Raw genomic sequence first — 16,681 nt, 5'->3', positions numbered from 1 at the left:
CAGACCAAGGAAATTCCTGTAGGATAAAGTGCTTTAAGAACTATTAAACTTTTAAAAAAGGTGGAAGACAAGTGCTGACAGTGCTGCTGGAGCACTTCTTAGAGTAGTACTGGCATCAGCAGTTTTCTCCTCCTACATATTTTAAAAAGGACACCTGAAGCTGCCAGTTCACAATAAAGCCTCTTCTAGCTCTGACACTAGCTAAACCCATTTAGAGATCTTTTGTATACCAAAACCACAGCAGACTCTTCAGACCCCGTAATCTCTTCTAGCCACCTACAAACTGACAGGTTAATTCTAATTTTGATGTTCTTATTCTTCTTCAACTGGTTCCACTCTGAATACTGGAGGGGTGAAGCGTACAAACTGCATGAGTTTGTACTGGTTCATGAACCATTACTTCACCTCAATTCAGTAGATCTACAGTGGAGCTGAGCTGCTTGTGGACTGTCAGTGTTCCCAGTTTGCTACTCTCCTGTATTTGTGCTTCTGCTGAGGCCAACGAGAATTGCTTAGGCTAAATATTCCAAATGCACAACTGCTAGAGCATCTACAGTTTATCTTCAAGACGGCAATTTCCCTGTTCTGTTCTTCCGAAAACCACTCAGATTCATGCTTAGTTCCCGGGAACTCCAGGCTTGCTTCACAGAAACACTCAGATTCACATGCATTACAAAACAAATTTTCCAACTGTGATGCTCCAAGTCATTACTCATGTGGAAATGTTTACGCAAGTCCTGATTTTCCATGGTGGCTCCTAGCAGTTTTCCCTTAGCAGTGACAAGCACGTCTCTGAGAGTTCTTGTTAGTTCTGAATGAGGTCACAACAGGAGTGTTTCTCAAGTATTGCTTTTCTCAGGGTGTTTCTAACTGAGATGTATTTTCTCTTTTTCCATAGGTGAAAAGGGAAGACAGGCCTTTGAGAAAATGGACAGGATTTGCTGTGAGTTAAGAGGAACCATACAAGAGGCTGAAATTGAAATCACAGTATTTTAATAGGAGAATATGAGGAGTTGAATCCCATTGTCCTCACAGCCACATCTGGGTACCCAAGGATTTTGTTTTGTTTTTTATCAGTGTCTGGTTTACTTTTGCCTTGCTCTATGCATGCCGCGTACTGACAGAGCACAGGCTTATTTCCAAAGCAGGGAGAGTTTGCAATCTGCACGTGAAATATCAAGTGCTGGACAAATAAATATTAGGAACTCTTAGAATACGGAACCAGGCTGTCCCTTGAATTAAAATCCCCTTCTCAAACCGTAAGTCAATATGATCTGTTTTCCCATAAAGCATTTTATTAATTTGGCATTTCTCAAGGAGAAGTGATCACTTCCCCAAAGTCCCTCTAGAACCTAGCAGACTGCAGGGCACTGACATCAGCAACTGCCAGCGGCAGTGGAAACATCTAACAGCTTTACTCGGTGGTTTCCTTTTCTTGTTCAATTAAGTTGCTTCAAAAGCCAATTTCTTCATAATCATTGCAGCTTAGGAGAGGGTCAGGCAAAGACTGACAGGGATCTATACAGCGTGTATCCTCAGCCGTTTACAGCAGGAAGGCGTGGACAGCTCTGTGTTGTTGTTCTTTTAATTTTAAATTTGTTCATTTAGTCATAGATCCAGACCACTCAGAATTGCACACACACTGCCAGGCTCCTCACTCCACACTTTTTTAACGTAGTGGAAGGGGAGCCATAAAGAGGGGCCTGGCTTCAGGTAAAGTACTTGAAAGGGTTTGGCTTGTGTGTATATATATTTTTTTACATGTACATTGCTTTTCTATTCAGTATTTATTTGTTGGATTTCATACTATTTTCGAAAATTCTAATAAAACATTTGAAACACTTGCAGGAACTTGTTTCAGGCTGACATGCTGGTAGCATTGTGGAGAGGCAGAAGGCAATAAACCCCCAAAGGGAATTAAGATACTCAGTTCACACTCACCTTAGGTGGATCTGCAGGACGTCCTGCACGCCCTGCACTGCCGTTTGGGGAAAGCTCAGGCCTGCACTGCTGAGACAGATGCAGCTACTGGCCTGCTGGTGCTATTTAGTTTGGAAACACAGAGCTTGCTTGTACAGCTGAACTCTTCACTGATGAGTCCTGAATAGGACCATGGGGCTTAGGGCATCCTAATCCACAGTGAAGTAAAATTAGTGGGCTGCTTCTCTGTGCTGGAACTCTGATTATGATTTATGGATTTATTTAAAAGCAAGGGAAGAAGCTCTGTGTTGGCAGACTGTGTACCTCCCCAGGCCCCTCTCCTCGTCCCCTTCTTACTGCGGCTGAGAGTGTCAGGGGGCCACACACCAACACCCTCTGCTGCTGTTCTTATCCTACCTCATGGAACTGCTGGAAATTCCCTTTTCAAGCACCTCACCTCCATTTGGAGAGCTCCTTGAAAACATAAAGATAAATACAACATAGAAATTTGATGGCTGCAGCTGTTGCAACATGTAAACTTCTGTCACCCAGCCACTGCAGTTTCATGTTAAGGCACAACTAAAACTCTTGCAGAAAACATTTGTGCTTGAGAATTACTTCATTTTTTTTTATATTACACTGATTTGTAGCCATCATGGTTAAAAGAGGTAAATTTTAAAGTGAAGATCAGAGGCAGCAGAGACATGGGATCCTTATTACACTTAGGCTTTTTCACTAGAGCTCTGACCTACAAGTGAGTTCTTACAGCAACACTGAAATGATGAAGCCCCAGCAGGTATCGTGGCAGCCCAGCTCTGCAGGGGGTTCAGCACAGGAGGCAGCGGCTCTTGCTCGGAGACGATGGGCAGCAATAAGACTCTCACGTCCGTTCTTTAAAAAAAGAATTTTATTGTTACAACTAAAATGAGAACTGAAAACTTGTATGGGAAATTGAAAAACTGTACAATTTTACTATAACCTGTGAGGTCATCGCAGCGGCTTACACAAAAGACAAGATACCTGAAAATGTATTATACCAAAACATTTAGCTTTTTTGTTTTTGTATTTTTTTAAAAAAAGTTTATTCTATGGCAATCTGTAAAAAAGAAAGACCTGATGAGTAAATATTTGCTTAAGGCATATAGCAGAGCAGCTCACTAACTTTCTAACAAGTTTAACATGGATATTTTTCCATTTTCCAAGAATAGGTTAACCAATACACCCACTTCGAAACGCTACGGTATATACACACCCAAACTACTACATACACATACAGGACATCGAAACAAAAATGTTTACAGTTCAGTATTCTAAGCCTTATACACACCTCACGGGGCTTGTGGGCCACTCCGCCACCTCTCCCGGCCAGTGCAAGTGTTGGGTTCCGAACAGATGAAAGAAACGGCAAAACGTGTGGGCAGAAAGGAGGGTGTTCAGAAGCTTTTTATCATCGGCAGCAACCTTCATGTTAGAATAATTTGTAAGCCCTGTGCAAGTGAACTATTCTGGGTTAAAAGAGAGGATGCTTTGCTTTCCTGCCAAACCTAAAATTTAAAATGTTCCCTCTTGGGAACAGTTTAGAGGCGTTTGTTTGTTTTTAAATGGGTCACCACTTCAAGAGCTGCACTTCTGCAGATCAAAGCTACCGCGATCTTGCAGAAGAGGCTTTCCGCTCCCTCCCTCCTCCAGTGCAGCTGGAAGGCAGCACGGCGTGTTAGACCCCGAAATCAGAGAGCTTCTGCTTGCCTCAAGTGACCAGCGGTGAGGTGTGGATACGGCTTACTAATAAACTCTCTGGAATGTCTGTACTATACTTACTCAGCTGAAATGAACCATGCGAACACCCGGGTTACACAGAGTATGCAGAAATTCAATAGGGAGTCATGCCAAGGATCAGGCGAGTACATGTTACCTGGTAAACAGCACATCAGTCTGTTGCTGAACGACCAGACTTCAGCAACACCCCTGGAACCACAGCCACGTAATGATCAGTTCATGCAAATATAATTTGGGCACATCAGTAAGCAGAAATATAAGTTCTTTCACCTCTCAAGCACATGGTATTTTATCAGGACACTAGAAGACTTCACATGCATTTTAATACAAATGGGGTACAAATGTTGCCTTAGAACAATATTCTACCAGATGGTGGGAGAGAATAGTGGGGACAAAGCAATCACATACTGTATCTTAAATACACAGATGAGCCATTATATATTACCATTTGTCTATACTCATTTTTCACGTTTCCAATAATATAACTAAATATTGACTGATTACAACATTCCTCCTTTCAAGTACTGGTCTGACCAACAGTCTCACAGGTAAAGTATCGATTCCCAGTACTACCTGAGGATTTATTATTGTACTTTTGAAAAGCCCTTGATGCAAGCTTAACAAAACACAAAATAGAAACAATTCCCCCCACCCCCTGCCACATTCACCAACTCTGTCACTGAAGGAAGAGCCACCTCGACAGAGAGCTTTGCAAAAATAAATATGGAGTGGAGACCGCCTTACGTGAGATACTCCATAGCGGTGGTTAAGTGCTATGAATCTAGAAAGCCTTTGAAAATAAAAAGAACTGATTAGACTTGCAAATCAGCTGTCATGGTTTGGTTTCAATCACTACAATCTCAGTGTGTTTCCTCCCGCCCGCTGCTCCCTGACACAAGCAAAGAAACCTTTGCTATTGCTGTTTGAACTATTAATGATTTGGTACTGACAAGAGAAGCCGCGTTGTGTGAGCCTGTTGCGTGCAAAGCCGACTCCCAGTCACAGTTCTACCAGTGCCCCCCAATCCTTATTTACAGGCACGGGGCGTTCGGGCCGGGGGCTGCAGAGCCGCCCACCGACCCAGCACGGCGGGGGACAAACCCACAAACCCAGAGGCGCAGGGCTCGCCCCTCGCTGCTGCGTCCGGCAGTTACTGGTGAGCGGATCCCGAGCCAAACGAAAGCCAGTACTTTAAATCTTTGCTTTAAAAAAAGCAGAACACACACGCTTGCATCATAAGCCAACTGGTAGTACGTTCACAGACCAACACGTCTTCTGTGGAACTTTTTATGTTTTCAGGAAGCTGCCACAGCATTAATTGCTCTGGATTTATTGAAATGCTTTCCTGCCCACTACCTGCAATGCCTCCGGGTACATTCCCTCCCCGGCCCTTGCAGGCAGCTCATCATTCCTTACGGAGCAGATGGAGAGTGAAACTGCATTTTACATTCCAAATGATGAGGTTTAAGAACTGGTCCTTCTCACTGCCAGCTGCACAGCTGCAAAATGCTGGTGGACACGTTTTGGTTGAATTTCCCTTCCTGTTTCTCTCCCTCCCCTCGACCTCTCCTAACCCAGAATACAGAAGTAAGAACAGCTTTACAAAGGATGGTGCAATATAAAGAGGTGTACGTGCAAGTAGAGTGCAACACAAGTCAATGAGGAGAGACACATTAAAACAAAAAGAAAAGAAAAAGAGCTTGACATGTTGGGATACCCTGAGCAAATGCAGAAGCCTGTTTCTATAAACATGTAAAACAAGAAGCTCTTTAAGAACAGTTATGCCAAGATTAAATATACCAATACCACAGGCACTGCCCACGACTCAGTCTTTAATGATGAAGCAAGTTAAAAACCAAACCAAAACAACCACAAACACCCTTCCCCAACGCTCCCCCTTCCAAAAACTTTACATTCTTCAGGTATGTGGGTTTCTTTTTCTGTTTTTTTGGAACTCGTCAATATAAGCCGTGTATTTGGTTACAACACTTGGAGAGTACAAGCAAGTTTCACTTGTGCCTAGTTTTTCTCAAACACAAAAGAAAAAGAACTAGCTTTTTAAAAAAGGCTAAAAACAACAATGTGTTGTAATTCTATTATTTAGTTAAAAAAAAAAAAAGAAAAAAAACCCGAAAACAGACTATTTGGCATTTTCTCTGCTTACTCCTGAATATTTTAAGGCCCTGAGATTAGAATATTATGTTCTTGGGATCACAGGGCTAGATAAAACCCTAGTGCATCAATTATCTCTTTAAGCCCTAACCAAAGTTCTGGCCTTTCAACCTAAGATCTCCCTCCACTGAGACAAGGCTCACACGCCTCAATCAGCTTTCGTTCAAAGAAGCTCATTACAAACCGATCACACGTCATTGGTGTTTTCTGCGGGACCGATCCTGCTGGCACGTCCATCAATGAAAACACACCCTGTAACAGAGATAAGCTCCTGCTGTGAGGAATGTGAACATGCAAATATTCACTAGAAATGGCTTCCAAGTTGTCATCATGTTCTCATCCTCCTCTTCCAAGCTTTCTGACTTCATCAACTCTTCTTTGTGGGGTGAGAGACGTGGATTTTCACCAACAGTTCTCCTCCGAATTTCAGTGTCTTGACTAGTGCTTAAGGAAAAGAAATAAATATTCAGTACTAGATCTCCATTTAGGAGAGAATCCACGCAGGCTCTGCACAAAGCGTGTGGCCTCACCCACTGAGCACCACAAAGCTGGAAAACTCTTGCTATCAGGAGCTGCAGCAGACGACAAACCAAAGCCTGTCACTAATTACTACAGTTCTGGCTATTAAATTACAGGTTTAGAACAGTGCTTGTCATCAAAAGCCATGCTTGGGAGTATTCTGTGCCCTTTAAAAATAAACTGATTTAGTTGTAAGCACCACCTACACCCACTACTCATCACGAATCTGCTACCTGCACAGACACCAGCAGTGAAGCAGCACGAATCAAGCCCACACCCGGCTCAGAACAACAGGGCTCGAAAACTGAGCACCTGCCGAAGAAGTCAGAGAATGGCACAACTGTGGTTGCTTGTGCAGCCAGAACCTAAGACGGTTAAACACCTTGCGATAGGTTTGATGGTGGATCAGAAGATCTCTTCACCTGTAACACTGTCTAAACAGAGGCAAACATCGGTTTTGTTTCTAGACACTAGACCTCCATCCTGCTGGCAGTACGCGGATTGAAAAAGAGGTTTCTTAACTAAGCAGGATCTTTTTTATCTACTGTGCAACTTCTTCCAGCTGGATTTAGAAAGCAGAGCATCACCATCCTGTGAGAACCAGTGGGGTGGTAACCACCAGGGGGATGTTTTGCAGGGGCATTTCCCAGACATCTGCTGACAGCTTAAGTACAGAAGAACTTGGGAAACTTCCATCCCAGACACCAGAATATCTGGGCAGGAAAACAAATGTGCTTAAAAATTCTGCTGCTTCTTCCCTCGCTTCTGCCAGCACAATGTCTCTTTCCTGCCCCTCCAGTCTCACAACGTCCCACATCCTTTCACATCAGACTGTCTCTCTGCTCTCCACTCCTTCCCCTCTTGCCTAGCAAGTGTCACTGTCCCAACCAGGACAAGAGCGACGGTCACAAAAGAGGCCTGAGTACAGAATGAGGGAGCTCAGGATTCAAAATCTGGCCTTTCCTAGTATGCCTGAAATATCATGTAAGGTAGGATTTAGCTTCAGCAAGGCAAGAAATAGATGTCTAGCCAGCCTCTACAATCAACGAAGACAGGCAGTTCCAGAGGATGACTCAACTCCTGCCTCAGACAAGGGACTATAATAAGGGAAATTAATTGAGTCTTTGAGCTCTTTAGAGCTGGACACATCTTATGTTCATTTAAACTAGACTGTGTGAAGTACTTCCAGGAAATAATTTCTTCACTGAGAAATTCAGATTTATATAGCTAATGAAAAGACACAAGACACCAGCTTTAAATCCAGACTCTTCATTAGGAGTGGAAAACATTAGCTGGCATCTCACATCCCAGGCAAATATTCTGGTAACAGAACAATATTGTCACAGAGGGAAGAAAGAGGGAGGTGCTACTATTGCAACACTTCCTTCTTTTGTAGCTAAACTTCCATTTGTGTTCATTTCTATTTCCAAGATTTCCTTTCTTTTTAGTAAAGATGTTTGGACTTGGAGTATTTAACTTCCAGAATCTCTTCAATAAATTATGAAAAACCCCGATCAAAACATTGTTTCACATTGAGCAGGGAAATGCTTCTGTTTTATCACATGGCCTCCAGCAGAACTTGGAGGGAGAGGACAGGTTCAGCTCATAGTCTCAGCCTCTCTGCTATGTGAAATTAGGAGGAATTTTCATCTGAAGAAAGACAACTGGAGAGACCACTCACTATTTTCCAGTTCCCAGAGTCACACACTCCCCCACCGGCTCAGCTAAATTCACTACATCAAGTCTGCCCGCTGCCTCTGCTGAAAAGGCTCTAGAGTTCTGTGGACAACACTAAAACTTGGCGTTTCGTTCCAATACTCCTATGTGGACCTGAAAATTCTTAGGAGATCATCTGGCTGGGGAACAGTAAACCTGCTCTTGATTATCCCTGGTGGGTGTAAGGGGGTTATTTTTTTATTTTGTCATTTTGATGTTTTTTTGTTCTGTGTGCCATTCGCTTGGGTGTTCTAAATAAAGCTGGGTAACGTGCAGGATGCCAGCAACAGCAAGGCATGAGATTTTCAACCAGGTTCCCCGCACTCAGATAAATCCGGAGTGACATCTAGTGGTTAAGCAGGCAGGAATCTTGGCTTCTCTGCTGTTCTACCGCTTGTGCCCCCTTTCCTCCTTTCATCAAAAGTAGCTTTGCTTGCAATTAATATCATATTTCTACATGTGGCTAAAGCTAGTCAGCCTAGTTTTCAGCTACGTGGCTGAAGAGCTCCTCTGTAACTTAGCATTTACTGCATGTACATCAAGACTAAACCACTTCATTATGCCGTCACTTTTTCTTTTACCCCAGCAGGAACCTGTAAGAGGGCTGAACTTATGCATGATTTTAAAAGAACATGAGTGCAAGACCTTTACCAAAAAGATTATGGGTTGGAAGTATTTCACTAACTCGATCAAGGTCTGCTCAGGCCCTTCTGGTATGAAATGCCATTTATGAACAACTGCCCTGCAAACTCTCAATGCCTTAAGCCAACTGGACAGTCTTCAGGGTAAAGTCAAAAGTGGGAAACTAAAAGAATTACCTGTCTGTGGTCAGTGGTACAGATGAATGAGCTCTGCCATCTGGAACCATCTCTTCCACAGCACTGACTGAACATCGAATCTCTTCCTCTACTACCTGATGTTTAGGAAAGAATTCTGTGTGTTCATGCATCTTTCCATTGTGCATTTCTGAGGTTCGCTTTGGTGGTCTGGGAGGTGGTGGGGTATGTTCAGGTGGAGGGTCCAGGTCTTCATTGGAAAGCTCCTTCCACTGTTCCTTCAGGAAGGAAAAGCCCTATTAAGCTTTTCTCTGTTTCTCTTATTCAAGCTGCTATGAGTTTTAGTTTTAACGTGTTAGGGTCTTTATACTCTACCTTTTCATTTATTCTTAAAAGCGGCTGTTCTTTTGCATTGAAAAAAGGGGAAAAAGAGATACAAGAACTCCAAGTCCAAGCTACATCCAGTACAGAGAAAACATCAGCTATAAATGCAAGAAATTCTAATCTACTTCTGGAAAATTTAAGTAGCATAGAATAGAATCCATGTTGCTTGAGTTCTGCTTACCATAAACCAAACTTACAGGATTTGATCATAATACTTAAAAACTTCTGGCATATTAGAAAATTTTTATTACCTGAAATGAAAGACAAGGCCGATGTAGCCAGTCTACACTCCAATTACAGTGTTGGGAAGTACACAAGGCCACCTGTCCTATCACAGGTGCTGTTTGGAAGGTTCTTAAATACAACACTTTAGGTTGCTACAGATCATAAAGTATTGTATTTAAGAACCTCATGATATATACCCCCACCTATTTTAGCAGAATAGGCGTGAAATTTAAAGTTTCTTTCTATTCTGTTCATCCCACACATCTACTACAGTGAAAACAGAGTTGCAGCTCACTACATTAGGCCGTGTAGTTATTAGTACTCACTTGCACCGAAGCATCTCCCATAATGAATTTTGCACCTTCAATAACAGCTAAGTAGGAGAAACGGAGTTGATCTGCTGTCTGTATGAGTCCCATTCTGTATTTCCTCATTTCCAGGAGAACCTGTTTAACATCCACAGAAGAAGGATCTTTCCGTTTGTCCATCTGAAAATAAAAGTTTGAAACACTCTTTATGCTCTGATGAGATTCACTATAGTTCATTCTGCAGTAGGGCCTTCAGACTCCCCTCCAGACTAAAGAATCAATATACTAATTAGCATCAATTATTTATTGTGTATCTAAAAAGACAGAGCAGGGAAAACACACAGGGTTTTAAAAACATTGTATGTTTTCCCCTTTTTTTGCATTCTTGTTTTGAAAATATAGTTAGGACAAAAAAAACCCCCAAACCAAACCCACTTCAGCCTAGGCTCGACTTCTGTCTATTAGTTGCTTTCAGACAGAATAAAACCAAAAGGAAATCTAGTTCTATCCTTAAGTCAGGACATTTCCCCCCTGCCTACAGGTGAAGTCGTATCTGTAAAAAGAAGCATTAAATTTATTTTGCAACATTTCAGGATAGTTCACACTACTACTTAGCAGACCTCTAGCACCTTTTTTCTTAACCACGAGGACAAAGCCTATCTTTGCAAATTACAGCAAAAACTAGAGACATTTCTTCTCCAGATTGAAACGGCCAGTCAAGAATGAGATCTGCCTTGGGATATGCTCCCAAACCAGAACAGGAGTAAGGTACTAGGAAACAGCACACAACAATACTTCACGGAACATTCCACAGCTCTTTGTGAGCCTACATCAAACCATTCCTCAAAGTAACTCTACAGAAACAGCTTATCATGGGGAGTAAGTAGTTCTTACCAGTAGAAGGCAGGTATCAACCAAACAAAAAGTTCCCGATCTGCCGATTCCTGCACTGCAGTGAACCACAACAGGTCCGTGCTCAGGGTTAAGGGAGCCAGACTCCCTCACTTTGAACAGGAAATTGAGGAATGAAGCAGGTGACTCTGGGACACCGAAGTCAGGCCACGTAGTATAATGAAAGTGCAGAATCTCTCTCGTTTCCTGTGTCTGTAGAAACAATATTTAGGAAGCCTTTTAGCTTGCATACACAAGTCAGAAGTATTCAAAGCGCAGTTGCCTACAACAGTCTTCTAATCAGCAAATGCAAGTCCTCATTCATTTTCCTGGCAAATAGTCACTTATATACTAAGACAGACAGCTTCAGACATCAGACATTTTTACCTTTAGATCCACTTCAAATTTGTGCCTTCGGAAAAATTTTAGCTACTTTCTTTGAAAATAGCTCTGATTTACACGGAATGGAGACAGGTGCCTCCTCAGGTTTGCATGCTACTCAGACTATACTGCTTCCACTACATCTTTAGAGCAGCTGACTTGAATTCAAATGACAAAGCTCCACCAGTCTGAGGGAGCTTTTATCGCTGGGCAGCTAAGAAACTAATTACACATAATTGTCTCTTGTTGTGAAGGTCTCCATTTTGAGCTCAGCACCATCGAGGACCTCAGATATCTTCAGTGACCTATATTCGGTTAATGATGTTCTTCCTTAGTCAGTCTCCCCAAGGAGCTTTAGAATAGCTCTCACTGCTCTAACACAGGGCAATGCAAATAGCTCTCACTGCTCTAACACAGGGCAAATCCTCTCCTCTTTAGAGGAGAAGAAGGGTGGGAAATGGGAAATGGTATGTACACTTTTATTTTGATATTGCACAAAAGAAAAAGAAAAGAAAAATAAAATAAAAGCGGAGTTGTTTGTCTTAAAGCTGGTAGCCCTATCCTTGTACTGAGCTCCATACAGCTCACTGCAGGACCAGGCCTAAATCATTCCCTGCTTTCTGGTAAAGACCATCAATGCAAAACTTGAAGATTTAAGCCAAAGCCTAAAAAATAAACTTTAGAACAAGATGCAGGCAGCCAGGCAGCTAAAGTGACAGGAAGGGCAATTACTTCACTGAGAACACAGAAGCACTAGAATAGTTGAGTGATTTTATAAAGGGTACTCTGAAACCCCAGGTAGTGACAAACTAACCTTCTCACTCAGTGTAGGCCCAGACATAAAAATGACTGTAGTTTTCCCAGATATGTTTCATAAACATTTAAGAGTTTCATTTCCAAAACACACAAACTACAGGCTGAAGAACTATTTCACGTGGAATCACCAAGTCCAGAACATAACCATGACCACCTTTTTCACGACTTGGTGGATGAGGAGGTGCATATCACCTCAGAGAGACTGAAGAACTAGATTGATACTGTACTTACGGTAAGGTTTTCCAATTCTAGCTGTCGTACTGTGTAGTATGATTTTATATCTTCAGATACCAATGTTAGTTTCAAGTTCGTATCCTCAAAAAACATTTCCTTCTCCTCTTTCTGTGGCCAGTACTGTGCACACTTTACCTAAAAACAAATAAGAGACATTGATATGTCATTTATGTTTACACAACAGGCAAAGAATAAACATCCTTAAATACATTTTCTTACGAGACCATTTCTTCACCCATTCTTATTATAAGGAGGACCAATTCTAGTGTGAAGAGTATCAGTCCTTCTTTATATTGCAGACCATATGTTCAGTGATCCTCTTGTATGAGTTAAATTATTTTGATTTTGACAGAACTCATGAAGATACCTAAGGATTGTTAGAGCTCTGTTTCTTCTTCGTGCAACCTGAAAGAGTGTGAAGCTATGGAATCTAATAAAAATCATCAAAGCCATTGTTTATTTTATGTTGAGTCAGACCAAACAAAAAAAAAATCAACTGTCTAAGTATAAAAGCTCTCACAAAATCTGAATTTTAGTCTACTCGGCATTTTATACAAGAGATAAATTTTAACAAGAGCAGAACATACTGTGAAAAAGTGCTATGAATTCCACAAACATACTACATGCAGAATTACAACATTGCTAATTTGCAAGTGTAACGTCAGATGAGATTTTGGGTTACTCCACTCACTCACCACAAAAATAAAAATAGCAGTGAGATCATTTTGATTTTACACGGCACAGTTTAAGAGTAAAGTGCCAATCAAAACCCCCTGCATTCAGCAAACATTTCCATTACCTACTTCTGACTGAATTTCAATTTAGTAAAGTTTAGTAAAAGTAAAGTTTCCCAGACAGTTTGGTTTGCAAAGACTGCTTTGTACTAGGACCTTAAAGGAGCCAATCAAACTGAAAAGTAGCACATTTTGCAGGGTGCAGAAAAAAACAGAAAGTAAAGAAACTCATCAGGAAATAGGAAAGTCTGCAACCAAGTTTCTCACAATTATATCTAAGGACATTGTGACTGGGAGAACTGGCCTGCTCCCTCTGCCACTAAGCACAGCTCCTCAAAAATAGGATTACAACCACCATTTGCCCATATCTAACCATGCAATAAGAACAGATTGTTGGACATGGCTAATAACTCCTTTATTAAAGGGCAAAAAATATGGCTTTGAAGCGGAAGAATGATAAAAGAAGAACCACATTTTCAAGGCTAAGATGACTTCTGACAATATTTTAATAAATAAGAAAACGCTTCAGTATTTTATTTGTAGGTAGATTGACACCAGTTTTGCTCAGACTAATTCTAGTTTTTATCCTACACCCTCTAGTTCATCGGGGTGTAGAATGTGGTTATAATTCTCTGCAACTTTTCTTGGTGCATTAATGTTAAAGAGACAGCAACTAGCTTTGTGTCTAATTTCTCCAACAAATGTCTGCAAACAATATTTTGTTGTGCTCCAATGTAGGTCCCCTGCTGCTGTTTGCTGAGAAGTGTAAGCAGCCTGCCCTAAGGGATCACAATAATTCATTTAGTTCAAAACTACTGGCAGTGCAGAGAATGAGTAGGAATGGCTGGAAAGGAAGAAACTATTGAAAAATACGGTTACTGCATCTCTTTTGAAGATTAAATCTCACTTGCACTACAATAAAAGCTGAACAGTCAAAAAATCAAGACTGCAGTTTATTAGAATACAACTCATTGCACAAGAATTTTCCTGATTATTGGGAATTCTTTCCTGATTACGCAAAAGCATGTACCACCCAGTTATCACTGGTGGGTTACCCCTCCTCCAAAGTGTCTTTATACCAACTGCACCATAATGTTCAACTTTAAACAGTGCACTTCTATCAGTTTTTATGATTGCTTTTGTCTCCATTTGCACAGCTGCCAAGTCCACTTTAGGGATGGCAGCTGTGGAATTAGCATAGAGGCAAAACCCTGACTCAGGGATGAACACCAGGCCTGATGGTTCCTGTTGTCTCCACCATCAGAAGGGCTGAGCATTTCTTCTCAAGACAGCAGCTACTCCAGGTACAAGAGGAACCAAAACTTTTCACCTGTCTGAAAGTAAATTACTTCATAGAATCATAGAATAGTTAGGGTTGGAAGAGACCTTAAAGATCATCTAGTTCCACCCCCCCTGCCATGGGCAGGGACACCTCCCACTGGATCAGGTTACCCAAAGCCCCATCCAACCTGGCCTTCAACACCTCCAGGGACGAGGCAGCCACAACTTCGCTGGGCAACCTGTTCCAGAGTCTCACCACTCTCACGGTGAAGAAATTCTTTGTAATGTCTAGAAATACTTGAAATAACCCAAATTGTTCCCCTTCATCTTCTGCCTGTCTTGCCTAATGTAAACATACTAAAAGGTCTGGACAGAACCTAGGCCACCACACTTGTCCTAGCAAGCAAAGCAGTGGCTTAACAGCTGGTTCCACACCACCCAGAAGATTATTGCACAGGATAGATACTAGGGAAAGTATTTTCAACCACACCCCCATTCTCCTCACACCTCTAACACCTTTATAAAACAATGACAACTGTGGAGAAACAATACCCCTAGATGATACATTTATAATGACAGCTCTTATTGACTCCAAGTTTCCTTCATGCAAAGCATCTCTATGACTGCTTCAAAACCATTTCATAATGCTTGTGAACGAACACTTGGTGCAAATGACCTCTGAGACGTGCAGTCTGCGTACGCTGACAAAGAACTACACTCAGACATGTAGGTTGGCACTGGAGATTAAATATTCATTTGTGTAGAGATCCATATTGTGTTCATGCCTTGTTTCAGAAAAATTCACAGGAAATCAAGACCTACAATTACAAACTGAATAATTTTCTGACTACACCACAATCAGTTTACCATGTATTCAATTCTAGGTGTAATTTCTTAAGATAAAAATGATGGATGGTTTTCATCTCTCTACCTCCTCCTTATCTTTGGGTTGGTGTCTTATTTGTTTCTTTTTTATAAAGACCACAAACAGGCAATGAACACATAGCTAGAGCTGAGTAAGTACTTACGGATCCCTTTTCCATCACTCTGTTCAACATGACAACACCACGGCTTTTCTGTTCCCAAACCATCTCCCAAAAGTGACCACAAGTATTTGGCAAAGGTCCCTGCAGAGACAGAATCCCCAGAAACAAGCATTATTTTCAGTTAATGTCAGTGCAATGCTCCCCACTAAAAGTTACTGCACTAGGCAATAAATTCAGACAAGTAACAAGAAACTTCTCATTGTAACCTGTAAAAAAATGCAGCAACAGAGCTTTAAGTTCCATTTTCACACTACGAATTTACCCATGAAAGTACAGTTAATCTTCCCCCCGCCCCATGAAGACAAAACTAGTCTCATTTGCAAGAAGAGAACTGGGAGTGAAAAACGCTGAGAGAACTTTCTTGGGAAAGGTATACATACGATGGAGAAACGAAACCTCGCTGACTAACTAAGAGCACAATTAACATCAGTGTAGAACTATTCTGCAACACATCATTGTTATTCATAATACTTGAAAATTAGTAGACTGAAGGGACAAACACTCAAAAGAATGAAAACAATACCAGAACCATAACGAATTCTATGAAAACTCTGGAAAATCACGTATCTGCTTTAGGACTGAATAAAATGATAACTTCTTTTAAAGACTACTGTCTATTCACAAAGCAGATTTCTTTATAACTTTTTGTTCACACTATGTTCCTTTGTTATTTTCTGCTCCAAAACCATTGCTCTGAATTCTGGGCCACTCAAACCACATAATTGTGCCTCTCATATTTGCTATGCATCACTGCTCAAACAAAAAAATTCCATCATCTTCCAACAGTCCTGGAAGACTGGGGAAGTCCCACTGGACTGGAGGCTGGCTTATGTTGTGCCCATCTACAAGAAGGGTCGCAGGGAGGACCCAGGAAACTACAGGCCTGTCAGTCTGACCTCAGTGCCAGGGAAAGTCATGGAGCAGGTGATCTTGAGTGCTATCATGAAGCACATGCAAGAGAACCGGGTGATCAGGCCCAGTCAGCACGGGCTCACGAAAGGCAGGTCTTGCCAAACTAACCTGATCGCCTTCTATGACAAAGTGACTCGGCTGCTGGATGAGGGAAAGGCTGTGGATGTATCTTCCTGGATTTCAGTAAAGCCTTTGACACAGTTTCTCACAGCATTCTGCTTGAGAAACTGTCACCTCTGGCCTGGACAGGCGCACACTCTCCTGGGTGGAAAACTGGTTGGATGGAGGGCCCAGAGAGTGGTGGGAAATGGTGTGAAATCCAGCTGGAGGCCAGTGACAAGTGGGGTTCCCCAGGGCTCAGTGCTGGGTCCAGCCCTGTTCAACGTCTTTATCAATGACCTGGATGAAGGCATCGAGTGCACCCTGAGCAAGTTTGCGGACGACACTAAGCTGGGTGGAAGTGTCGATCTGCTGGAGGGTCGGGAGGCTCTGCAAAGGGATCTGAACAGGCTGGACCGCTGGGCAGAGTCCAACGGCAGGAGGTTTAACAAGGCCAAATGCCGGGTCCTGCACTTGGGGCACAACAACCC

General features: G+C 42.0%; 2 protein-coding genes across 7 annotated transcripts in view; one reads left to right on the top strand and one right to left on the bottom strand.

Moving 5' to 3' along the window:
* The window catches only part of RIPOR3 (RIPOR family member 3), a 43,860-nt gene extending 42,006 nt beyond the window's left edge, over nt 1-1,854 (top strand). For all 5 annotated transcript variants that reach the window (XM_069871998.1, XM_069871999.1, XM_069872000.1 and 2 more), the window contains one exon: nt 899-1,854. In XM_069871998.1, the coding sequence (XP_069728099.1) occupies nt 899-996 (98 nt within the window). In that variant the 3' untranslated portion in view covers nt 997-1,854. The remainder of the gene's footprint in view (nt 1-898) is intronic.
* Nucleotides 1,855-2,809: 955 nt separating this feature from the next.
* The window catches only part of PTPN1 (protein tyrosine phosphatase non-receptor type 1), a 43,257-nt gene continuing 29,385 nt past the window's right edge, over nt 2,810-16,681 (bottom strand). Inside the window, exons 4-9 of one of the 2 annotated variants that reach the window (XM_069872006.1) lie at nt 15,162-15,260; nt 12,116-12,253; nt 10,691-10,900; nt 9,815-9,976; nt 8,922-9,157; nt 2,810-6,312 (exon numbers count right to left, since the gene is read on the bottom strand). In XM_069872006.1, the coding sequence (XP_069728107.1) occupies nt 6,105-6,312; nt 8,922-9,157; nt 9,815-9,976; nt 10,691-10,900; nt 12,116-12,253; nt 15,162-15,260 (1,053 nt within the window). In that variant the 3' untranslated portion in view covers nt 2,810-6,104. The remainder of the gene's footprint in view (nt 6,313-8,921; nt 9,158-9,814; nt 9,977-10,690; nt 10,901-12,115; nt 12,254-15,161; nt 15,261-16,681) is intronic. The other variant, XM_069872007.1, reaches the window with a different exon arrangement.

Source organism: Phaenicophaeus curvirostris, chromosome 18, assembly GCF_032191515.1.
Source record: "Phaenicophaeus curvirostris isolate KB17595 chromosome 18, BPBGC_Pcur_1.0, whole genome shotgun sequence".
NCBI lineage: Eukaryota > Metazoa > Chordata > Aves > Cuculiformes > Cuculidae > Phaenicophaeus > Phaenicophaeus curvirostris.
This window is presented reverse-complemented; position numbering and strand designations above follow the sequence as displayed.